This window comes from Camelus ferus, chromosome 29 (assembly GCF_009834535.1).
Source record: "Camelus ferus isolate YT-003-E chromosome 29, BCGSAC_Cfer_1.0, whole genome shotgun sequence".
In the NCBI taxonomy this organism is placed as follows: domain Eukaryota; kingdom Metazoa; phylum Chordata; class Mammalia; order Artiodactyla; family Camelidae; genus Camelus; species Camelus ferus.
Genome location: NC_045724.1, coordinates 6,452,061 through 6,478,503, shown reverse-complemented (window position 1 = coordinate 6,478,503; position 26,443 = coordinate 6,452,061). Strand labels below are relative to the sequence as shown.

The 26,443-nt window shown below is 38.6% G+C and overlaps 2 protein-coding genes across 5 annotated transcripts; both read right to left on the bottom strand.

Moving 5' to 3' along the window:
• Positions 1-198: 198 nt before the first annotated feature.
• On the bottom strand, positions 199-18,975 carry IMPA1 (inositol monophosphatase 1). 4 transcript variants are annotated; one of them, XM_032470317.1, is made up of 9 exons: positions 18,835-18,975; positions 14,663-14,728; positions 14,153-14,286; positions 12,053-12,157; positions 10,683-10,728; positions 8,339-8,447; positions 6,828-6,936; positions 3,022-3,173; positions 199-2,166 (listed from the first exon to the last, which is right to left on the bottom strand). In XM_032470317.1, exons 2-9 carry the CDS (start codon positions 14,723-14,725, stop codon positions 2,051-2,053), a joined length of 834 nt encoding a protein of 277 aa, XP_032326208.1. In that variant the 5' UTR covers positions 14,726-14,728; positions 18,835-18,975; the 3' UTR covers positions 199-2,050. The 4 variants fall into 4 exon arrangements, with proteins under 4 accessions (XP_032326208.1, XP_032326206.1, XP_032326207.1 ...); XM_032470315.1 differs by lacking the exon at positions 18,835-18,975 and adding an exon at positions 17,717-17,830; XM_032470316.1 differs by lacking the exon at positions 18,835-18,975 and adding an exon at positions 17,717-17,825 and having other exon boundaries at positions 14,663-14,725.
• Positions 18,976-19,172: 197 nt separating this feature from the next.
• SLC10A5 (solute carrier family 10 member 5) lies at positions 19,173-26,064 on the bottom strand. Its single transcript, XM_032470314.1, has one exon. The coding sequence runs from the start codon at positions 25,779-25,781 to the stop codon at positions 24,468-24,470; it is 1,314 nt and encodes a 437-aa protein (XP_032326205.1). The 5' UTR covers positions 25,782-26,064; the 3' UTR covers positions 19,173-24,467.
• Between the last annotated feature and the right edge of the window lie 379 nt (positions 26,065-26,443).

Below are 26,443 nucleotides of genomic sequence, written 5' to 3'. Positions count from 1 at the left end.
AGAGGGTTATGAAATGAAGCAAATGGAAACAGTTTGAAATGATTTTTTTTTTCTTTCTTTATGGTATCTTAGCTCTAGATTAGATCTTGAAATTAAGGACAATTGACTCAAAATGATATATTTCACAGGCAAACTACTGAGCTAGACATTGTAAACCATTTTGGGGAACAGCTAATAACTCAAATCAAAGCCAAAGAATGCTTCACAAATAAGTATATAATAGAGTGAGCTCATTTTTTTGCTTAAAAACGGGGGAAGAGTGTACAAGTGTGCATATTTTATACGTGTGTGTGTACATGTGCAGGAAAATTATAAACCCTGACTATAACATATATTATACATGCTAAGTCTAATTAAGGCCTGATACAAAGAGATTTTCAAATTATTGTTGGATAATTTACTTATCATACTTTTTCAATATCTAAATAAATTTCAGTCACAAAATGTCCAATTTCATTTAGAATAAAAAAGATGACAAAAAGCTTCCTGTTTGGAAATGATTTTAAAGGTCTTTAGAAAAGCTGAGAAAAATACAGGCAAAACCAAGAGCCTATATTTAATCACAACTGCAAGTGTCAAATAGTTACAACAAAACAAATCCCCTAAAAGCAGTGGGTCAGTTACACTTTTTATTTAAAATTATATTCATGATAGTCTTCCTAATTACAATAAATTTAACTGCAGAACAACCTGTCTTAGAATAATATATGAGATGCAAGTCATTATAATACTCAAATCTTAGGTTCATAAGTATTTACTGTATTAGATGCGCACAATAAAATAACCCGTCTTGGAAACTTTATAGAAGCACTTTCTGTTTCATCAAATTTCAGGCTCACATGAGCCTATAAAACTTTAATAGTCTGTTCACATGCCAAGGGACAAGACCTAGCAATAAATTAATCTTTTAAAAATATTGATGAACCAGACAATTTTCTTTTTGAGTTTGATAAGCCAAAGATGATTAAGGAATAGTTAAAAGGCTGAATAGAATCCAGTGGCAACAGAATTAAATAAGGAGTTTGGGGAAGAAACAAACAGTGCAATATTAACAATGCAATGTATCCACCAGGGGCCAGGTTTCCGGTGCTCAACTGGACTAGTCTCAACATCTTAAAACATGAATATTGAATTCGGTAAAGTGTCATACAGTATCAAGTTACATCAGATTCCTGATGAAGGTGCTTTTTTGAAACCATTTCTTCTCCTTTATATAGGGATTTAAAGGAAATTCAAACAAATAACTGTAATGCAGTGTTTTAAAAAATATATAAACTCCAGAAATGCCCACAATAATAACCAGTATCAAAGGTACAGTAATTGAAATGCCACGGTAATATGAAACGTTAAAAGGAATGGTAATGTGAAATATAAAATGACTAGATAGTTTTTACTTCCAAACGTGAAGTAAAATTACAGAATGATGAGCTCATTACTTTATGCAGCAACTAGGAACTGAAGGTAGCAATTCCTTCAAAATACTCATTCTTTCAATGCTTAGTTTTGGATTGCCTACTATTTGACAGGTGCCATCCTTGGTGCTACACGTACACTGATGAATAAAACTAGGTTCTCTGCAAAGGAAGAAACCTTGGTCTAGGAAGTACTAATATACTTCTTACAAATTTAATTAAACATGGCTTTTGGAACTAAAGGAAAAATTGTTTCCAAAAAGATAACTTTCTAATTAAGAATGCATATGCACATAAATAGTTAAGTCAAAATTTCAGAGGCTCATAAATACTTAGAAACTCTAAACTGCTAATTGACTATTTCAGTTGATAGTCAACTTATCTCGTCAACTGTGTATTCTTCCTAAAGTACATTCTCACATGCAAAAATTTGTAAAACAATGAAATAGACATTTCATCCATTCTTGCATACCTACTCTTAGTAAAATACAAAACAAGTAGCAATTTTTTTAATCTGGACTTTGCAAATAATTTAAGCCAATCATATCATAAAAGTGAAACAGATGTCCTGAATTTTGTAACACCATCAGCCAATCTGGAGAGATGCAACTGTGATTGAATATGTGAAGCTGTTATAATCAATCTTCATCATCTCTTTGAAGAGGTATTATCTGAATTTCTTTGGCTATCCTTTCTGCTAATGTTTTATTACTTGAAGCAATTATTCTTCGTGACATCATATCAAATGGTCCACCTAAAATCAAATATGGAAAATGGTTACATCTTGCACAAAAATAATTCCTGTAAAATTAGCACAGCAATATGTACTATGGTCAATCACAACATTTTCATACTTTTGATTTATCTTTTCAAAAAATCTAAGTTGTCACATAACCATAAATGCTTAAGCTTTGATAACACATAAATCAGTTTCTAAGCATATTCTTTTAGTAAATACCAGTTTTGGGGGACAGGGGAATCTCAATCATACTAGTCTGAAAGTATGTCATCTTTTGTCTATTTCATCTTTTGTGTGTTCTATTTCTTCTTTCATTATTCTTATTACCTCTTTAATGTTTGGGATTCAATAGACAGAAAACTTGACTCTAATGAATTTTCATACCACTTTCCTTCCCGTTTCCCTATTTCTTTGCTGCCTTTCTCCCAGACCACCAATGAATTATTTCAACCCAGGTTCACTCTTTAATTAAAAAAATTTCACCATCAGTGCAAAGGAAGTATGTAACCTCTCTAGGCCCAGGGCAGAAAGTGATGATGGAAGATGGACCATCCATCATGGTCACCACTCAAAGAGCTCTTGGTATAGTTCTCAGATTCGGTGACCTTCTAGACTTTTTCTACAGCCTCTTGAGTTCCTGATACTCACATCTGAAGTCTTAGCCATTAATCCCACACTACCATTAGCTTCTTACCCTTGTCTCTATCTCCCAAGGTTCATTATTTTGATTTTACAGAAAATTACATGGCTTGTTTTGCCTTCAAGAGTTGAAGTATAATACATATTAAACATTAAAAGAAAAAAAGCCATATATGGAGGAAAGTACAACAGATATGGAAAGAAAAATGCTTCACTGTCCCATAAATTTACCTGTTACATCCATGAGGACTCCACCAGCCTCAGTAACAATAATGCCAGCACCGGCTACGTCCCAGCAGTGAATTCCCATCTCATAATACGCATCTGCATATCCAGCTGCCACGAGGCACATGTTAAGAGCTGCAGTTCCAACACCTCGGATCCTAACAAATAACATTTAAAAAAAATAACACTGGAAAAAATAATTCTTTCAAATAAGTCACTCCTTATTTCAGTGTATTTTAAGATAATCTGAACCAATCTAGAGAATGTTTTTAGAAAAGATCATATCTAATTTTAAAATAAAAATAATAAATTCTAATTATCTTGATGCAAATATATCAATGAAAAAATTAATCTTTAAAAAGGAATCATTGAGTGAGGTAAACATTAAAACAATGATATTTTCAGAGGAGAAAAAAAAGAAGAAAATGAAATTCTACTATTATGGCACGCACATATATTCATTTTGGTCTAAACCCAGGGACTACAGCCGCACAATACAAGTAGTTTGTAGGAGGGTTAAAATGTGCTACTGGTCATTCCCAACTGCACGTACATCAATATATGTGATCGAAGGGTAACAGCACAGCTGGGCTCTGCTTGGGAAAGCCTGCCTGGGAAGATTATTCCAGGTCTGCCATCTCATAGTATTTTTTCCTTGGAAATATACCAAGTTAACATAAGTATGGATGTAATTTTATTAGGCATTATAATAATAAATGATTCAGGAAAGAATCATACATGAATGCTAAAGTGAGTGGATGAATGATTGATATTTACATGTCAAAGATAAGATACAAAATAATTACAGTGGGAAAGATAGCAAGATCACCATTCCAAAGTGATCAAAGTTAGCATCCAATAAGGGGGCAAAATGGTATGATGTGCCCCCTGATACAATGCACTGAGAAGAACACAAAATTACTTCTCTCTCATCCCCACCCAAAATGCATAACCCAAGTCTAATCATGAGGAAACCCAACAACTCAAATCAAGAGGCACACTATGTAGTGTTGGAAGAGCTGGACAGCAGCATGTAAGTCAATGAAGTTAGAACACTGCCTCACACCGTACACAAAAATAAACTCAAAATGGCTTAAAGACTTATAAAACATGACACCATAAAACTCCTAGAAAAGAACATAGGCAGAACATTCTTTAACATAAATCTTAGCAATGTTTTCCTAGGTCAGTCTCCCAAGGCAACAGAAATGAAAGCAAAAGTAAACAAATGGGACCTAATGAAACTTATAAGCTTTTGCACAGCAAAGGGAACCATAAACAAAACAAAAAGACAACCTATAGACTGGAAGAAAATATCTGCAAATGAGCCGACCAACAAGGGGTTAATTTCTAAAATATACAGCTTACATGACTAATTAAAAAAAAAATCAAAAAATGGGCGTAAGACATAAATAGACATTTCTCCAAAGAATACACACAAGATGGCCATCTGGCGCATGAAAAGATGCTCAGCATCACTAATTATCAGAGAAATGCAAATCAAAACTGCAATGCCTTTACACTGGTCAGAATGGCCATCATTAAAAACTCCACAAACAATAAATGCTGGAAAGGGTATGAAGAAAACACACTGTTGGTGGGAAGAAAAACTGATTCAGCCACTATGGAGGACAGTAAGGAGGTTCCTTAAAAAACTAAAAATAGAGTTACCATATGGTCCAGAAAACCCACCGGGCATATATCTGGAGGAAACTCTAATTTGAAAAGATACATGCACCCCAATGTTCACAGTAGCACTATTTACAATAGCCAAGACATGGAAGCAACCTAAATGTCCATTGACAAATGACTGGATAAAGAAGTTGTGGTATATTTATTCAAAGGAATTTGACTCAGCCATAAAAAAAAATGAACAATGCCATTTGCAGCAACATGGATGGACCTAGAGATTATCATACTAAATGAGGTAAGGCAGGCAGAGAGAGACAAATACCATATAATATCACTTATATGTAGAATCTAAAATATGACACAAATTTATTTGCAAAACAGAAACAGACACAGAAAACCAACTTATGGTTAACAAAAGGGAAAGGGGGTGAGGGAGGGATAAATTGGGAATCTGAGGTTAGCAAGCACAAACTACTATGTATTAAATAGATAAACAACAAGGTCATACTGTATAGCACAGAGAACTATATTTATTACCCTGTAATAAACCATAATGGAAAAGAATATGTGTATATATATGTATATGTATATAACTGAATCACTTTGTTGTACACCAGAAACTAATACAACATTATAAATCAACTGTAGTTGAATAAAAAAAAAAAGAGAGATGCATTTAAAATGCAGTGATTCAAAAGGACTACAAACAAGAGTAGAAAAGATTTACCAGGCAAATGGAAATAATGAGAAAGCAGGGATTGCAATTCTTAAGTCAAAGCAGACTTGAAGTCCAAACATCAAAGTACGATACAGAATGTACTTCCTTTTCAGCGCATATGGAAGTTTCACAAAAATTGATCATATACTGGACACAAAGAAAATGTAAAGTCCCATTAAACGTATTTATTACAAGGTAAAAAAACTACAAATTAAAAATGAAGTTAAAGAAGAAAAAAAAAGCATTTCCTAGTGGAAATTTAAGAACACAACTCTTGGGTAAACAGGGAAATATAAACAGAAGTTATAGATTTTTCTGAAAAATAATTACGATGAAAACAATCAGAATCTATGGGATACATTTAGAGCAGTAATCAGATAAAAATTCATAGCCTAAATACTTATATCAATAAAAATCAAAGCATAATAATAAATTTCCTATTTTAAAAGGGGGAAAAAAAAGGAAACAACAAAATATACCAAAAGAAAGCACAATGATGAAAAGACTAAAGCAGAGAGGAGAAAAGCAGAAGATCAGATTAATCATCAAAATTGTGGTTCTTTGAAAATAATAGACAAAAATAAAAACCCTTGCAAAGTAACTGAATCGAGATTTTTAAAAAGAAGAAAGCACAAATATACAAAAATACAAAATGCTAAGAGGAAGAATAACTACTGATACAGAGAGGCCAGGAATAAATCACACGAGTCTACCTTGCACACCTCTGTGCAAACAATTTGAAAACTTCAGAAAGTGGGTAATTGCTTAGGCTGTGGACATGTTCCAGATTCAAGGTGCTGAAAGAGACATGGCAACTAAATGTCATGCTGACCCTGGACTGAATCTTGCACTGGAGGAAGAAAAATGCTATGAAGAATGTCATTGCTTTCCTGTACACCTGAAACTAACATTGTCAATTAACTACACTTCAGGAACAATTTTTTAAAAAAAGAACGTTACTAGGCCAACTGAAAAAACTGAATACATATGGATGGTAGATTAGATAAATTTATGAAGTCAATAATTGTATGATGATTATGGAAGAGAATATCCTTATTCTTAGGAAAAAACAAACTGAAGTATTTAGGGTTAAAAGAGCCATTATCCAAGGAAATTACCATGATACAGTTCAGAGGAAAAAAGGAGCTATATGTACAAATACACACACACAAATAGAGAGAGAGAGGAGAAGGCAAGATAGAAGGATAAAGTAAACGAGATAAAATGTCAACAATGGGTAAATCTGAGTAGACTGTATACTACTGTTTCTTGTATTTTATTCTGCAAATTTTGTTACATATTAGACTATTTTCAAATAAAAAGTTTTAAATGACATTATAGAATAAGAATTATGGTACTGATCCCATGTCTATTAATAAAAAATTTCATTTCTAAAGAAAAGTCAGTCCTCAGAATATTAAGTTATCCGGAAACTTTAGGGAGAAAAATGAAAAGAGCTTACCCATGGATGGGAAGGCAAAGGAGCCTTTCCATATTAGAAAGAATAATTCTCAGAGTCTCTGGTGTTCTGGAAGAGCCCAACTCTGTCATCAAGAGTGATTTGGTAACATCTAAAAAAAAAAGGTTTTAAATAATCACTAGAGTTTGTTAGTAAGAATTCTGGTCAAACATTTGACCCTTGTAACTCAGAAAAAAAAAATAGGACATTTGCTTCCATCTTCCTAGTTGTATCATATTTATTTCTTTCTAAGGCTTTAAATATTAAAATACTGATCAATTTATTATCTCTTTTATTTTCTTTAAGACCACCCCCCTAAAAGTGTAGGATATAACCAATTTGCCTGCATGATATGATGCCTTTAGTGGGAAACCAACAAATCAAATGGCTTATGTATCTTTAAAAAGTGGAATTTAGATAATAATAATTTATATATAGATTTAAAATAAAACAAATACTAAAATTAAATGGTAGTTCTTTCATCTGATTTCCATTTACTAACTTGACAGATCATCCAACACGTTCCACTCTCTCTTTGAAAGATCATGATGGAAGCTCAAAACACACTCAACGCTCTTGGTTAACAGGCTCCCCTCCAGCACACCCCACACTTCACCTCCTCCCACAGCTGAGATGAGGGCTCACCAGCTTGTTCAAATATGCTCATAACTGCTGTACTCTGCTAATGATCACATAACTTGTTTAAGGAAAGTGAAAAAAATAATTAGAAAAAGGGAAAAAGTTGTTCCCATGAAAGCTCCCACATTCCTTCAACTCTAAGACGCATATTTTTTCACGTTAACATCTCAAATATTAGGATGCATCTACCAGTCTCTGGGGTGTTAGGATTCAATGGGAAGGAAATAAACTAAAAGTCTGCTCTCAAATTAAGAGTTTGAGGAGAAAAAAATTATAAAAGTGTGGGAGGATTCTGAACCTAGATCATTTCCCAAGTATCTTTAAATTTTTGCTGCACTTAAAAGAATCTGATGTGGAAACTATGGAAGATGTTGGACATGGCTTAGGGAAGAAGGTGCCTCAAAACTGCAGTGAGCTGTCGCAGAGAAAGAAGACTTAAAAGGCCAGTAAAACTCATTAAAAAATGTATATGCCTCATTTTTAATGATTCTCAGCTTGAAGGGACTTTTCCCTCTCAATTTCCTAGTAAGTGGTCCCAGTGGCATCAGAGCAGAGGAACTCTACAAAGAATCTGAGATGCAGTGGCTGAAACAATAACCCTGGAATGCGGTGAGGGCAGGGAGCGGTTCTAACTCATCTCCCGCTCCAGCCCCTAAGGAGCCTCAAGCCTGCAGTGTCCTCTGCTCAAATGCCCATGCCTCCCCTGTTTCCACCACCACATCCAAAACCACTGTCACAGTTAAAAAGTACAGGGAAAAAAGACACGCTTTATAAATCAGTTAGCACTTGGAGAATTCCAGAGGTTAACATTTTAAAAAAAAATAACATATGAGTACGTAACATCAATCGCACCAAAAATCAGAGGCTAAACCTACCTTCTTGGTGTGAAACCTGGAGTTTTTGACCATTGCAAAAGGCACCTCTTCCTTTCCTGCCAGTATACATCTTATCCTCCATGCAACTGTATACAATTCCAAATTCCATCTGCAGAAGGAAAAGTTTCCTTTACTAAACTTGAGAATTTTTCTTCATTCAACCAATACTTTTTCTAAGAAAGTAACCAGAAAATCTGGTATACTGATAATGTTTTCAAATGGCTACACTGGGGGATATGTAAAGTGCTAATTCCCAGCTTAATCAGAGGAAAGAGGTCATCAGACTCGAATCTTTGCCACTGTCCCAACCATTTGTCAAATTAAAGGCACCCACCTTGACCTCTCTCCTTCCTGCCTCAGATGAAGAAAGACCTTTCCTGTTTTCTAAGGTGAGCCCTTCCTCCTGTGTTACATGTCTTTGCAAAACTGCTCCATCAACTGATCCCTCCTCTCTTGGATTTCGATTCTGGTAACTTCTCATCAAATTTCTTCCTCCCTTACAAAACCTTCGAAATGCTACCTTCTCCTTTTCTCTTCACTGCCAGAGTAGTTTACACTTTGCATCTCCTGTTCTCCCAACACATCACAATTAGGCTTCTGCCCTGTGCATGTGTTCTCCTGAAACTCCCTGCAAAGAGATCATCAATGAACTCTTGCTGACAAAGCCTTCTCTGAAGATCTAGAGACTGCTGAGCATCCTCAGTTAGCCCCATACTCCGTGTACCTGGCCCTGTTCTCTTCATCCCCCTCCCTCACTCACTCATCTATCTTCATGTCACTTTTTCTTATGTCCTTCTTCTCTGCCTAACCCTTAAAAGTTGTGCGCTCAGGGGTTTTTCATTCTTCCTTTTCTTCCATTTACCTTTTAGCTCTCTCTATTCATACAGGTTTGTTCTTTCTAGTCCACAAATTCAGCTACCACTAGAACTGTGGCTCCCACCGACCCCATCCACCCGGGTAAGGGGCTAGGCTTCACGACCTCACCTTGCGGAAAACAGCCAAAGAGGTCAAACTCACTCCCGACCTGATCACACCTCATTCCTCCCCCATTAGTCACTTCCTGCAAATTTCATCTTGAAAACACTTCCTGATTTGGGCCATTTCCTCAGCTATTCTCACCACCCCTATCTGAGTTCAGAATCACTCATCCTTCTGGTATAATCTCTACGTTGCTGGAATTATCCACTACTCTGAACTTAAAAATCTCCACTGGTTTCCTACCACCTAAAAACAAAATCTGAATGCTCCGGCATGGACACGCCACGGCGCCTCACAACAAGACAACATCTAACTCACCTCATCAGTTCTGCTCCTGCCACTCTGACTCACTCACAGTGAATATCTCACCATTCCCTCAACACATCATGCTCTTCCCCAAACTGTTCTTTCTGATGAAAATGCTTTCCTTTCTTCTTTATCTGGCAAACCCCTAATTTGCTAAGACCCAACTCATCTGACCAAATTCTAAGACCCTTTCTACTTACTGTTAAGATTTCCCCAAACACTCTTGGCAGAACTGGTTACACCCTCTTCATGTTGTCTTAGTACTTTTTTTTCCCCCCATAGTTCCACCGTATATTACCTTTACCTGTTCACACATCTAAACTTTGCTCTGAGCTGGGAGTTCAACAGCCCAGGGCTGATTATACGAGAAATGCTCACTCATCTCCTTTTGAATGACAACTGATTCACACAGTCCTGTGCCTAAGATTTCAAGTGTGCTAATTCATATTTTTATTTTCAGAGATTTCTTAACTCTCTTGTGTACAAGGTCATCAAATATATCACAAGCTCCCTGAAGGCAGGGATGTAAGATGCTAGTAAACATCATTCATTTTCTGATCGATCAACCAAACGCACAGAAATGCAAGACACGTAGACTGTACTCTACAGGGTTTTAGATGTAGCAAGCATGTGGGTGCCTGATCATAGCCTGCATTTTCTAGCCATGCTTTGTCCCCAACCACATCCTGGTCTTCCCTTCACTGACCCCTATTAAAGCATTCCCAGCTCAAATCCCAGCTCTTCCACTCAGCATTTCCCATCCTACATCAACTCCTATCACATTGGACTCCATCACATATACAGTGGGGATTAAATACTGAACAGTATTTCAGTTACTTGTGTGCATTTTTTCCTTATCCAGTCTTCTCAGAAAACATTACATTGTCTTCACTGGAAAAAGCATCAGGATAAGTTTAACAGTTCTATAGCTTATTTTGAAATAATGCAGCTACATAAATTGAGGATAGAGATAAACCTAAATTTATTATGGAGACACATTTACTTTTTCTCAGAAAATGAGAGCAAGGCATTTCACCCACCATAAATTTAAATGACATACCTTTTTATTTACAACAAAGCCAATTGAAACAGCTACAAAAGGAAATCTAAAAAAACAAAAAAGAAAGAAAATAAAAAGAAACAAGTTTACCAAGAGACAACTTATTTTCAATAAACACTTCTTTTCATAATACAATTGCTTACAAATTTTTTCAAATGAACAGTCTCATCTCTCCTCCCCCAGAACTGTGTGCACAGTACAACCCTCTGTGTAAATGGTGGGGGCGGGAGAGGGTAGCTCAGACAGATGCATACACACAGGATGCTTCTACAGGCAGGAGACATCCCTGAGAGGATCCACAAGAAACCGGTAACAGTGAGCACCTCCAGAGATGGGTCCTGAGAAGCTGGGGTCGGAGGTGGGACGGACACTCAACACTGCATGCCATTTTATACCTTCAGAATGCCCAATGCCATGAATACAGTAACTATGTAAAATTTTTTTTCAGAAAATAAAAACAAATTTTAACAAAAATGGGATCATACTCGACACTATACTATAATCACTATGTTACATTACTTTATGAGCATCTTTCCACATGAACATTCCATCACATACAGACTCTAGATCTTACCTTTATGACTTTAACAAGTCTATTAGTAAAGATATGTAACACTACGTGGCAACTTCAAATACAACAACTATATGTGTAATGCCACCAAACCAGGCTACTCATTTGAACCCCCACTGGCAATTCCATCAGGCTTTCTTCTATATATATTGAATAATATACCTACTTTGTATATATATTCTATATATACACTATTCTACAGAGTAGTATTCTATAGAATACTATATATTTTATATAATATATAGAATATATGTGTGTGTGTGTTATATACTTACTTTGTGCCAGGCACTATACTAAGTTCTTAGATAAATGTACAACTCATTGAGTCCCATCAACAAGCATTTATTTCTATGAGGCAGGTACCATTAATGTGTCCATTTTAAAAAATAAAAAAAATTTGAGGTTTAGGAAGATAAAGTAATTTGCCCAAGGTCACACATCTTAAAAACTCATGCTCTTTTTAACATTTTTTCTCCTGGATTGAACCCCTTCTATACAGACAACACTCCAGTACTGAGTGAGTGAGTTCCTTAATTGATCTCAAAGCAGCAAAGCTACTTGCATACATTTTTACATGGTTTCAACAGTGAGGAAAAGAATGGTGACCAGGGCACTTCGCTGCATAAGACAAGTTTACAACATTAATATTTCATCACCTCCTCCACAGCTGATGAAAATTCTGCATAATGTTTTACTCTACAAATTACACAATTCTCTAAAGATATATTTGTGAACATGCTTAATGGCCCATTCAGTTAATACACAAACAGCAATTACAATATGAAAATTTTAAAAATACCCGTGTACAAAATTAGTTGTTCCATCAATAGGGTCGATGATCCACGTCGGGTTGTCAGTTAAGATGCTTTTCTCCCCAGCGGCCACAGATTCCTCGCCGATGAAGCTGAAAGCAAAAATGACAGACCCCAAATCTTTACATTGCTTTCAACAGTTTTCAAACCTTAATCTATACAGAATCTACTAGAAAACATAACAAAAGTCTATACACTACTCTTTTCTATTGTTGCTCCTTTTTTTTTTCAGACTGGTGAAAGTAAGAAAGCTTTATTTCCCCCACAGCAAAGTTATGTGAAAAATAACAGACTTCGAAATTCTCAAATGCAAAACCAGGATACGTAAAGGCTCACATGCTGAAAGGGCATTTATTGCAGATGAGAACCTATGAAGGAAATGTGGTGGTCTTAAAATTAAGTCCACGAATTCTCTCAAACTCCTCCCCTCAAGAGGTAGCGCCTAACACCTGCTGCCTGGAGTGTGAATTTGGACTTAGTGACTCGTTTCTAACCAACAGAACACAGTGGAAGTGACAGCGTGCAATGCTGTGGACTCGCTTACCAAATGGCACTGTGGTTTCCATCTTGTTCACTCTATTTCTCCCTGCCTCCCCTTCCCTCTGGCCCACTGGGGGAAGCCGGCTACCATGTGATGAGCTGCTCTGTGGAGGGACCCACATGGTGAGGAATTGAGGGAAGCTGCCTGCAGACAACCCATGAGGAACTGAAGTCACCAACAATCACAGAAAGACGTGGATCGTTCAGCCCCAGCTGAGCCTTAAAATAACTGATGTTTTGACTATAACTTTATGAGACCCTGGTCAGAACCATGCAGCCCGGCGTCTCCCATATTCCTGACCCTAGAAAACTCTAAAATAACAAATGTTTGTTGTCTAGAGCTGCTAAGTTTTTAGGGTGATTTGTTACAGATAAGATAGAGAACATTAAATAAGTCAATGAGAAATCAAATCACTCATCAAAATTACTGTGTCTACATGCCTTCCTAAAACACAATACACTGTAAATCTCAGATAAATTATAGAAATGTGTCTGAGTTCATTGGATTTCTTCTTTCTTTTCCTACTTTTAAAATTTATACCCTTTATTCAATACTGTACGGTCCTAATAATCATTGTCATGATTTTTTCTTTTATCTCTTTCTCTCTTAGTTGTAAACCTTTTTATTGAGAGGAAGCATATTTAGCTGCTTTAAACATTTTTTTTCTTCTCAGTGGCTAAGATACCAATGGCATGACTAGGAAGTAGAGGATGACAATGTTAAAACTTTAAAGTGATGACAATGTTTCTGCTATATTTCTGTGCCCATAAGAGAGCCCTGATTTTAGTATTTTCTCTCAAACTCCTTAAAGTTACCATGACTTTAGCACTTAAAAAGGTTTGCAATATAGAGAAAAAAACTGAACTTCTAGATTTTGCCTATGACATACATTTGTCACGTTAACTTCCCAGCATCCAAACACTCCTCTTACTATAAAGGAATCCAAATATTTCCTGTTCACTGCTACCTAGAAGCTTAAGATTAGGCCAATAACTTGAGCTCAGCAAGCAAATAATCTTGCCCAGGATTTGTAATCTTGAGCCCAATGGGGTAAAGATACCCAAAGATCACAGAGTCAGGAGTGAGGCTACCAGCAGCATCCGAAGCAATGGTTCCTAACCCCAACCCTAACCCAAACCTTAAGCCAAACCCTAACCTTAACCCCAACCCTAACCCCAACTTAACCCCAAACTCTAACCCCAACCCTAACCTTAACCCCAACTCTAACCCCAACCCTAACCTTAACCCCAACCCTAATCCTAACCCTAACCTTAATCTGAACCCTAACCCTAACCCCAACCCTAACCTCAACCCTAACCCTAACCCTAACCCTAACCCTAACCCTAACTAGCTCTGCCTTCCTCCCTGGTTCCTGCCTGAGTCCTGCTCTCTGGGCTCCTGAGCTGCCTTACACCCTCCAAATACATTCCTGTTCAGCTTAAATTAAGTACACTCAATTTCTGAGTCTAAAGTCAAAACTTTTGTCTAGTATATTGACTCCAACCTACGTTTCATTTTTATCCCATGAAATTGAAATAGGAAATACCTGTGAGATGGATACTTTTCCTTTATGGAAGAGATAAGCATTTTTTCAACTTTTTGGTCAGTAGCAGTTACCAAATCAACTGGGGAACTTTTAATCATAATATTCCTCTCATTTTTTAGAGCTTCACGAACCACCTAAAAAGAGTTTTGGTGAGCAAACAGAAAAAGCATAAGTCATTGTAATTCAAACTAAAAGAGGAACTAAAGAAATGGTTTGAAACATTCAACCCCTCTTAAATGATATTCTTAAATATTTCTGACCAACATGTATATAAAATAAACCCATAGTGGTTATGATCTCAGTATTAAATCACAGACTCTTACATCCTATTTTAGATTCACAACTGTCATCACAAAAAGTTTAATGACATAAAATGGAAGTATTCACTCCATTAAAGTTTGGCAAAGTGGAAAAAAATACAGATTAATTAAAATACATGTTTTATGTAACAAGGCAACCACACACTGTCCACATCCATCACATCATGGCTGACAAAATGTCAGTTCATACCTCTCCAGCTTTTCTCGCGAGGGTTACTGCATAATCCATGCATTCCTGCCAAGGATCGGCCATCTGCTGAATGGATTTAACACATATAAAGCCAAAGCAGTTACCAATCTCTCAAAGTCTTAATTATAGAATAGTTACTTCACAAAATCATCTCAATTTGCAAAACACTTTCACTGAGGATTCACCCTCTTTCTCAATCTAGAGTTCAACTGTTTTCAATATTCACTCATAGGTCCATGAAGAAACATTTTTTACCTAAATTACTTCACTTCTATTGTAGAAATATTTCCATAACAAGAAGGACTGTATAAAAGTGTCTCCCAAAGTGCCCATACCATATCACATTTTAAAAAACAACACTAGTTTGGAGAATGGAGGCGAAAGGACATGAGAAATATTTTAAAAGATGGGTGCATGTTTGGATTAAGAATAAAGTAAAAATTAGAGAAAGAACATGGGGAACACAGCCCTCAGTATCTGCAGTTTTGGCCATCTGTGGATTCAAACGATCATGGATGGAAATTAAAGAAGCTCTGAAGGGAAGGAGCAGAAGCACAGGTACTAATTGAAGGTCAGGTATTTCGGTGTTTATACGTGTGACTTTATTTTTAATGAGGTTGTAAAGATGAAGAACTTAAAGCCCAGCGATTTGAACAGATAACACTCAGAATTCAAACTCAATTCTGGATCTAAAGTCCCCTGATCTTTCTATCAGAACATTCCGAGGCAAGAAAATTCCATGTCTTCAAAAAAAAAAAAAAGAAAACAATAAAGCAAAAGAGGAATTTATTCCTCCAAGTTTCAGAGAGGGGGAAAAAAAAAACCAAGCTATTTTTGTCCTCTGAACTGTCCAGTTTTCCACTGACTTCTGAAGAGAAGACTGAAATAACTCACCACTGGCTTGACCACACTCAAAAATCTGTACCTAAGACAGTGAAGCTTTTTAAGCTGTCAGACTCCAGAAAAATGTGGCATCATTTATAAAGCAACTCTAATTTTGTCCTTTTATAGCTGAGAGTAACTGACGTGGAGATTCCCCTTGAAGACTGGGTTGGAAATCCCAATCACGGTGCTCAAAGTATAGGAAGGGGGAGGGAAGGGGAAAGGGGGGAAGGAGGGGAGGGCAAAGGACAGATACCTGGAGCTGTTTCTGCCAGTCACTTCTTCCTGATATAAGCGTTTAAATCATTTAAAAAGGCAGCCACTTTTCGAGCTATTGAAGTAACTGCTTAGAGCATTTCAAGAATTGTTTCTAAACTCTTTTTTGTTTGTTTGTTTCATTCTTACTCACTCCCATTTCTCTCTTCTAGGGCTTAACAGAACTAGGTGTTCTCACAATGAATCTGCTTTCTAGCCAGAAACTTAGCTTAGGCCCCTCATCCTTCCCCGTTCTAACAGCACTGATATAGTATCACTCCTACCAATTCTTCCAGGCTCATTTCAAAAGCCACCCTTTCGTCCAAGGGGTCTCCACCCAGAAGTCATAATTTGTTTAACCATTCGAGAGCTGTGTGCCAAATACCTATTATATGTGCACTGCATCATGGTGAAGAAAGACACACCGGGTTGACATTTACTCTCCAATGGGGAGATAGATACTAATAAAAAAAAAAAAAGATCACAGACTACCTGCAAAATTACACATTTAATAAAGGCTAAGTAGGAAAGCGCATTGAGGAGCATGTAACAGGGGACCTCTGACCTGGTTTTAGATATTAGACCTGGTTTCCCTAGGGACATCATTCAACCAAGCTCTGATGGACAAGTGAATGGTATTAACTAAATCAACTGCAGGACTCCTGGTATGTGCAGAGTAACTGAAAGGCCCAACTGTGACAGTTCAAAGATCAAGGCAAACGGGGAGGGATGAGGCTGGGGAGATAGAGGATCATCCTATGCAGGGCCTTAGAGGTAAGGTTTCAATTCAAGAGCCATGAGGTTATCATGACATCCCGGCTATTGAACAGAATGGACTGGAGGGTGGAGGGAAGAGTGGAGAGTGGGGATATTTGCTTTGGGGGGTAAAGTTGGGGGTGGTGGTTAGTATTAGATTGGGTTTGGGGTAAGAGGGAGAGGAAGAGTTTAATGACGCCCAGATTTCCCAGTTTGGCAACTGAATGGATAATGGTGACATTGACTAAAATAGGGAGCAACAGAAAGGAGTCAAATTTGGGATTTGGGTAGGAGGTGGGGAGATCAAGAGTTTAACTAGTAGAGGATGAGAAGCCTTTGTGAAACCACAAGGAGATGTCAATTAGGCAGCTGAATATATGGATCCTGAGCTCAGAGGAGAGGTACGGCGGGCAGATAGAAATATGTAAGTCATCTGAGTAGGTACAACCTAGTCCTAGGTTTGAATGACACTCCTTAGGGGGGAACATGCCCAGAGCAGCTCGGAGGGTATTTAAGCCTGAAAGACCCTATAAAACTTTGTACATTTCTCTCAGGGCCTCAGAAGTATCTTCCTTCCACTTTGGTCATTTGTGTGCACGCCTTATATTCCCAACCAGCTTTGAGTATCATGTCTTGAAGGAAAGGAGCATATTTTGTCCACCTTCACTATCTCAAAGACAAACATGTGCAACATTTCCAACTGTTTCTGTCCTGGTCACTGCGGTGGGAGCCATGCCACCTTCCTGTCACTTGTCCCCAGCAGCACGACTGCGGACAGCGCGGGATCGGGGGCTCACACAGGGACTACGTGCCCCTGGAAATATGCCAGGTCCTTCTGAGCTTCTTTGGAGTCGGTAAAATGAAAAAGAGGAAATTATCCTACATAAGCTGCCGCAGAGGTTCTGCGAGATCGAGCGGGCGAAACCCTTGCACAACGTAGGGGCCGGTTCTGGTGCCACCGGGCGGGCGGCTCAGGACAGCACTGCAGGGGGGAAAGCGCCCCAACTGCGGCCTCGGTCCCCGGGCGCCGACCCCGCCCCGCCGACCGCGCCCACCCACCCCGACCCACCCCGGAGGGCCGCCGGGGGCCGCCCCGCGCCCACAGCGCCCGCCGAGCCTGCCCGAGGGTCGGTGCGGGGTCGCAGCAAGGCTAGGGCTCACCTCGGATTGGAGGGCGTGGGATTCTCAACGGTACCGGCCGGATCCCAGGCTGTGCTCTTCCGCAGAAGCGTGAGAGGCGGCTGAAGGGTAAAGCCTCCTACAGGAAGTCCCGCCCCTGCGGTCCGCCCACGGGGCGTGGCCTCTCCTGACCCCGCCCGGAGACAGAGCACCGCCCCCACCCCAGCCCCAGGCTGCCCTCGCTGGGGATTGCTTCCTGACTTGCCCCGCCGTGCCCAGACCTTTGAGTTCTGGCCTCTTTTTTTTTTCAGCCTCTGGTTCTTCTAATCTCTTTATCCTGCCTGTGCATTCTTCTATAATTTTTTAAAAAAATTCCTCTCCTCTATTTTGCCTGTCCCTTTCGTCTTCTCTTCCTTCTCATTTTCTTATTTACCTTTCTTTCTCCCTCCCTTTCATTTGCTAAACCCATGCTGCGTAAACCTACGCTACATGTATACATTTACAGGGATTCATAAGGGAGCCGTCCGCAAATGTTCCACTTTTTGCGTGAGGATTATTTTGAGCTAAAGGTAGTTGAGACCCCGTGAGTGTGAGAGAAACTACTGCTCCAACCTTAACTACTTGGATTTAAATTGGGGATTTTTCTCAGAAAATGTGAGTTATTACTGGAGATAAATTTTATTTAAGGGACCCCGTCTGTATGGTAGAGTAAATAATTACCAAACATCTACTTTTCTTCTTGTTGTTCATGAAGTGACCCTCCTGGCCTTGGAAGCCCCAGGCCCTTATCCCATTCCTTAGCTCAGAATGGCATATAGTCCTCTTTTTAATTTTCTGCCTCTGATCTTCTTTATGCACGTGGGGTCTCTGACTTTCATGTGTATGAGTCTCATATATACAAAATTAAACTTGATTTTCTCCTGTTAATCTGTCACATATCAATTTAATTCTTACACCAGCCATAAAACCTGGAAGGTTTCCTAGAGGAAAGTTTTCTTCCTCCCCAGCAATGTACACTACAGTGAACCTGTGATAGATAGACAGATAGATAGATAGATAGATAGATAGATAGATAGATAGATAGACAGACAGACAGATAGATATTTGTTACCTCGAACCAACTGCCCTATTCATTTGGTTGCCATTTATTGAGGACTTACCACGTTTCAGGCACTTGTGTTTTCATAGGCATCATTGTACTTAAAACATTGCTACAGTTCCATGAGAAGGTATGATCGGCTTCATCATATGGACAAGGAAACTGAGGTTTAAAGAAGTTATTTGTCCTCAGGCCACACAGCAAGAGCAGAGAGCAGAACACACTGGCTCCAAAGTCCACACTCAGAGAATACATGGCACGATGAGGCTGCATCGCTTGAGATACAAGGACTAGTCTATGGTCCTTAAAATGTGTACTCTTCTTGAAATAACACGTCTGGCATCATAGTGTATATAGTCTTACCATTATAATCCAAAAGGCATTGCACAGATAAAATTGTCCCAACCACAGCAGGCCCAAGGAAGCAGGTTATTTGGCTCCTTGTATTTGCAGTGATTGCTTCTCTTAGTTTGCTCAGAAGATGGGGTGTCGTCACCAGTGTGTTACAAATGAAAGCCTTCCCTAGGATCGATGACATCAACTGTAGGGCCAGTTCTCAGAACTCACAATCAGCCAGAACTTTGTCTCCATTCTTCTAAAGAATGATACCATTGAGTATCTGATTTGAACACCTTGATTTTTCTAGCGAAAGATGCTTTTGATTTCTTGATTTATAAAAAAGTCAGAAATTAGCTTTTTGGTTCTTCATTGTCTGTCACTTTAAAATAAAAATCTTGCCAATTACATGGTGATAAGTGTTGATTTTTAACCAAATAGAAATTTCCAGGCATTTGCAGAAATGTCATCAGAGTCCTCCTTAAACCTCTAAATAAACATGGTCCCACTTCTTTGGCAAAGCTGCTAAAATCAGGCAAAGCTGCTAAAATCAGTGTAAGCAAATTGAAGTAAGACAGATAGAAGGTCAAATATCTCATTCCTTCCAATTAAAACCATTTCAAGCTTCCTACCTCAAATGAGCAAGAAGTACAATCTTTTTCTAGGGGCCTCAGCTGCCCCCTGTAATTGTCCTTCAGTAACTCGGAGTTTTTTCAGTCCAAAGAGGTCATTCTGCTTTCAAATGCGTAACTGAAAGTAGAATGAAGAATCATCTAGTGCACTGGGTGGTCTAGTGCTCAGATCTGGTTTTGGCAGTGCTGCAAACTGGTTGTGAGTGGTTCCGGTGGCTGCAAAGACCTCGGTTCCTGGTGCATTGCTCTTGGCTTTCCAGAGGGGCAGTTTTAAAAGCTACAGTCACATCTGCAGCCATTGTTCCCAACCACAAAGTTCAGATCCTTTGGTTGGGGGTTACGGAGGGGTCAGGTTCTAGCCTCAGCCACACACTATACTAGGACAAAATCTGCTCCCTGGTGTGGTGTCCATGTCACCATTCCAGACTTCCCTGATACAATGGTGAGTACACTCTTGGGGGCCTTTGATATCCTTTCCTACCAGCTGACTTCCATCCATGAGAGAGGTTTCAATTATGCTAAACCTCAGGATGGAAGTGAGGTGAGATCCAGTGCCCCTGACACCTCCCCAGACATGACTGTTCAAGAAGGGGGTTCTGGAAGGATGGCCTTTGTTAAGCCACCGAGTACTCTGGTTATCACCTGCATGAGTGATAGATTTGTCTAACTGCCTTGTCTTTGCATAATAAAGAGCAACCACCATGGTGATTCCTTCCCCAGCAGTGTTGGGTATCTTTTAACTCTATTTAGTCTCTGGAGCTGACTTATTTTAAATGGCAACTCCTTTCACTAAAAAAAAAAAAAATAATAATAATAGTAAAATTCAGACTCCGCATACCAAGACTTTCTTAGTTAATAGTTCATTGTTTGTGGACTTTGATTTAAAAATGACAGAAATTTACAAACACAAAGCACTGGTCCTCATGGGTGGAATCTTCAGGATACCCAATACAATTTTAGGTTTTGACATAACATAGGTTGGAATTGCAGATAGAGTGTTTAATTTTGGAACAATGTACCACAGAATCATCTCTTTTAAGAGTTGGAAAGAAACTTTATTAAAAAAACAAAAAACTGGCTAGCAATAGAGGGCTACTCTGCCTCTGGATCTCTTGCCTGACCAATCATGGCTGTGTAAAGTGTGTGAAAGGAAAATCAAAATGATGTTGGTGTTGCTAAGAGTCTCTAAAATGGAGCCGGGAGGCCATTAAAGAAGTATGATTTATGCATGTCTTAGCCTAGATGAAATCTGACCTTTTGACTACTTATTCTCTTAACACATGCATCCAGAACACCTGCCCAGTGTTCCAGAAACTCAAGATACTTATGGGACACTTACCCTAAAATAACTCATGACAACCTGCCCCATAAGGACAAATATTTCCATCGGGATCAATGACAATTCTGGAACAAACTTGTGGATTTTGCCTGAATAAGCCCCTGACTCTTTCTCTCCCCTGGGACACTGTTTCAGTTTTACCCAAATCTGTGTCTCCTAAATTGCAATTCTTTTTTTTAGTATTTTTTTAACTTTATTTTTTTGGGGGGAAGGTAATTAGTTTCATTGATTTATTTTAATGGAGGGACTAGGGACTGAACCCAGGACCTCATGCATGCTGAGCACGTGCTCTACCACTGAGCTATACCCTCCCCTCTGAATTGCAATTCTTAAGACCTCAAAGAAAGCTCTTTGTTCTTTGCAGTCTTGATACTGATTACTGTTGGACAAATGGTTGGTATGAACTCAAGCAGTTAGGCAGACTGCTTTATGCCTCTCATTCTTAAAGAATAAGTAAATAAATAGCTTGAATAACAGCATCCCCATTTAAATTAGACAAATTTTACTATGTAAAAATTGCAGTCTTCCATGATACATCTATAAGATAAATAAAATGTATTCTGAGTTCCATTCACATACATTCACCTGCTTTTAAGGTGCAAGATCAAAGTGCATAGAGTAACCATAATTATTATAGAGCTTACTATGTGTCAGGCATTATTCTGAGGACCTTACTAACATTAACTCATTTAATCTTCACAACAGTACCATGAAGTAGGTACTGTCATTATCCTTGCTTTCCCCACATGAATTTAGGTGTAGAGAGAAGTAATTTGACCAATGTCACCCAGCTGGTGACGAGCTGGAACTGCAGACCCATGCATAATCTGGCCTCAGAGTATATGATATTGACTTTTATAAACATTAATCATTAATTAATTCAATATTTTATGAGCACCAATTCAGTTAAAGGTATTGGCTAAACCCTGTAGGAAATTTAAAGAATAATATGTGATCCCTGCCTTCAAGAAACTCATATGTTGGTTGTCACTTTAACTAGAAAGCTGTACCTGTGTGTGGTTACTGTCATTAACCTGAACCCACCACCCAGACCGTGGTGTTATGTCCTGGGGTTTTATGCTAGAACTACAGGCATAAGGAGTTGAGCGGGATCTTAAACTCAGTTGAGTCTCTTCATTTTACAGATTTGAAAACTGAAGCACAGAGCAGTGTCTTGAGCAAGACCATAAGGTTAATGATAAAGTGCAACTGGAAAGGCAGTTTCTTGTCTCTCAATCAGTAAAATATGTTCATGAAAATGTACGTAAGTCATATTTATGCAAGCTTAATCATATTTTAAACCCCTAAGTGGAGATTTCTGTTTAAGGAGTCAGTAGTAAAGCATTTCATGTAGACAATTATCATTTTACAAAGTGAATAATAACCATCAGTCACCATGCCAAACTAGGGCTTTGTAAATCTTGGTATTCATATACTGGATTTGGTGAAATTAAAAAAAAAAAAGAAAGAATTTAGGTTGTCTTATCAGCTTGGGCAAACTCAACAAAAATTCTATGGGTAAGATGGTGAATAACACTGACAGGAAAATGTTCAATGTTTTGGGCTCCATACGGAGTTATCAGATTGGTATTTCAAACCAACAGCAGCTAGATCAGGGTCCAAAGTTTAAACTCTGATAAAATAATTATAGCAGCGAACACTTACAGAACATGTACTATGGGGCCAGGATTATGTTCTAAGGACATAGTAAATATGGCCTGATTTAATTCCCACAACAATTTGATGGAGTTTACACTATTATCTCCAGTTTGTAGGTGAGGACAGGGGACTATAGGGACATTAAGTAAATTGCCTCCAACTACAGGCCTGGGAAACCTGGGAAGCAGAATTATTTAGACTGATATTTCTCATTCATGATGCTCACACTCTCTTTGGAGAAGACTGTGGAAACTGGAAACTGGAAATAGATGCTAAAAATTACCTTTGGAAGCTCAACAGTGGTATAAAAATGAGCACACTACTCATTTAGGCCCTGTGCTCAACATTTTATTTAAATAAGCACATAGGAAATATGCTAGACATTAGGGGGAGCATCCAAATGAATATTGTTTATATTATCATATTCTATTGTTTATATGATTATATTATTTATATGATTATATTGTTTACATATTCTATTATGTTTATAATTCTCATGTTCAAGAGTTCTTAGCAAAATAGAAATGATACAATAGGAACACAGATAGCTGTAAAGCAAGCCAGGTGGGCTAAGTTCTATGAGCATAAAAAATTGTGATGAGAATTTAGAGAAACTTTCAGTCCCCGGAAGCTAAGGGGGATTTGTCAAGGATTCATGGCAAGGGTGGTATTTGAACCAGGTCTGTGAGAGTGGTCAAAATCTAGACAGAGCTGAGGTGGGTCCCTCAGGTTGCAAGGACAGCGTGAACAAAGGCATGTCCATGAATAACCAAGTTATCCTGTTGATTGGAGCAAAGATTGTGTGTAAAGAAGTGGGAGAGGAGATAAAACTGGAAAGCTAGCATGAAGTCAGAGAGGAGAGCGTTGTAAATGACTCACTAAGGAATAGAGACTTCATTCAAGAGGCAAAAAAGCTTTGTTGCAGGGAGAGCACATGATCAAAATTAGATTTTTACAAAGAATAATCTGACAGTGATTAGAGAGAACAGAGAGGCCAAAAGCCAGGTAAGAAAGGTCTAGGGAAGCAGCCACTACAGAGCAGAACAGAGTGGTAGTACCAGGAAGGGAGAGGAGGCTGATAAAAAGATACTATAGGAAATTGTCTGTAGGAAATAGCTTGACTATAGTGAAAAAAGAGGGAAGAGAGGAGAAGAGGGGGAAGAGATGACCTGTGCTTCAGGTAAATGGTAATGTCTTTAGTGGAAGTTGTGGAGGACAAGAAGTACAGTTATGAGAGCAGAGATGTTACATTTAGTTTAAGACACATTGATTCTGATGGGCCAATAAGAGACCCAGATAGAAATTTACATATTCATTCATAGTGTGAGCATTTACTGAATGCCTATTGCGTCAACGTCCCTTCAACAAACCCTTGGGATAGATCATAATCACTACAGGAGGACTTTTTTTTTAAATTGCTCTCTCCTGTTCAGGAGACCATACTAAAGTATCATATTCAAATCTAACTCTATAAAATATTTCCAAGCCAACACTGTTGAAAAGTGAGCTCCTTCTTCTGAATTCCTGTACATTTAACTCTCTGTACCACTCACTGGGTGTTTAACACATACAATTTTATTCTAAATATACATATTTATTTATTTCTCCCAGTAATGTCAAGTTTTCAATCATATCATACGTGGGCAGAGAACAGGCATCATTTTAATATTCTTTGAATCTCTCATGGTACTTCATTCACAGTAGGAAAATTCAGTAAAGCTTTGATTGTTAGACAGGGAGATTTTTTTGCCTTTTCTCTTCTAGGATAAGGATCCACCTTTTCTTAGCCTTGTAGAACAGAAGGATCAGTAACATTTCACATCCAGAACACATGGCCACCGTAAAGGGAGCCACGGAAGCTAAGTCGGCGTGGGTTTGCGAGAAGGAAAGCTGAATAATGGCAAGGGCTAAGAAACTATTCACTACCCCGCTTTCGATTGAAACAGTTTTACAAACAGGAAGAGGCAGCATAGAGATTTTAGCAAAAAAGAACCCAAACAACAAACCCAAAGCAGGAACGAAGACACTCAGTAGAAGCACTTCTAGGTTAACTGCTTTTAGAAAGCTCAATCCCATTCTGAAAGTCAAGTAAACCCCTATAAACATTAAAATCAAACTCAGAGGTCTAACTATTCTCTCCAGGAAGGTTGCTTTTTCAGGCAGTCTGTGTTTGATGACTATTCCCACAGATATAGGTGTAAGTATGAAAAGGAGGGTTGACATAATTTTAAAGACAGGACTATGAAGGGTACCTGATAACCCTAACAGCCTGCTGTATATGTACGAATTGGCAGGCATCATTATCAGGGCCAATAACGTTGACATGCAAGTCATCAAAATGGCCAAAGTGACATCTCCTTCTAGTAGCAGAGCAAAGAGATAGCCCCCACCCCCTCCTGGGCACGTGCAGGTCATTACAAATCCAAAAGCCTGTGCCTCAGGCAATGCCAAAATCTGCGTCAAAAGAAATCCACAAAACGGCATGAGAAAAAACTGTGTAATTGTCGCGAGAATTATTGGCAAAGGTCTCTTCCACACTGTTTGAAACACCTGTAATTCAATCTTGCAACCAAACGCACATTTATTTAACAGTATCATTGGTAGAAAAAGCATTAGGATATTCCTATCAATATGGTTTGATGCCTGGAAAAGACCGTCTGGTCTTGGTCTGAGTACTCTGACTTTGACATTCTTTACTTCAATGAGTCTTTCCCGCCTACCTTTGGATACCCATAGTTGAACGGTCAGATTTGTCTCTCCGTCTTCATCTGTCACCAGGTTTATGGTAAAGTCTGTAACATCCGAGAAGGTCTTGGTCACATTCACCACTTGCAGGATTTTGGGATCTTCGAGTTGCACAAAGAGGAAGCTGGAGTTTGGCTGTTTCTCTCTGTAATTTGACCTGACAACGATGGTTTCTTCAGTCTGTGTGAAAAAAAATATTTCAGTCTTTTCTCTGTTCAGGAAACTGAGAAATGATTTCCTTGCTTCTCCGAGAGTCACAAATGACAAAAGCAGGACAATTAAAAGTTCTCTGATCATTCTGAAAGCTTAAATAAATCACCAATGCAAAACATTAAAAAAAAAAAATCCAAAAACTAAAGAACATTCTTCGTACAGGTGTTCCGGTGACGGTCTGAGGTTGTTTTGTAACAGCTGTTTTTGTGGAATCAAAGTCCAGTAGGAGGGACTCATACTTTTCTAACAAATACAAAGCCATCTACCGAGTGACACAACCGGTCTAACCCACAGTTACGAAATGTAAAAGCCATAGCAGGTTCAATTTTTCACAGCAGAAACCTAACCTCTTTCCCCCTGACTTCCTCATTTCTGCTACTGGAAAAATAGCCTCTTATTTACCTTAATTAAAAGCCTGAGTGTCATCATTTTTGACTTCTTTCTTCCTAAGGAACACCTACATTTGAAGCAGATAGGATCCAAAAATTTTAAATAGATATCGAGGAGACCTGCAGGTGGGTGTTAACTCTTTTACTCATTCTGGTCAAAGGGAAATACGAATTTAGTGAACACGTGTGCTGGGGCCCTGAGCCAGGAGCTGGGGACACCACTGTAATCTAGCCAGATGTCTCATCCCTCCTGGAGCGCAGTTGAGTGGCCCCTTATCATTAATCAGGAAACTGCAGAGCCCATGAACTGGCCTTGCAGCATCCTTAGGCTAGTAAGAGTTTTCCCACTACTCTAAG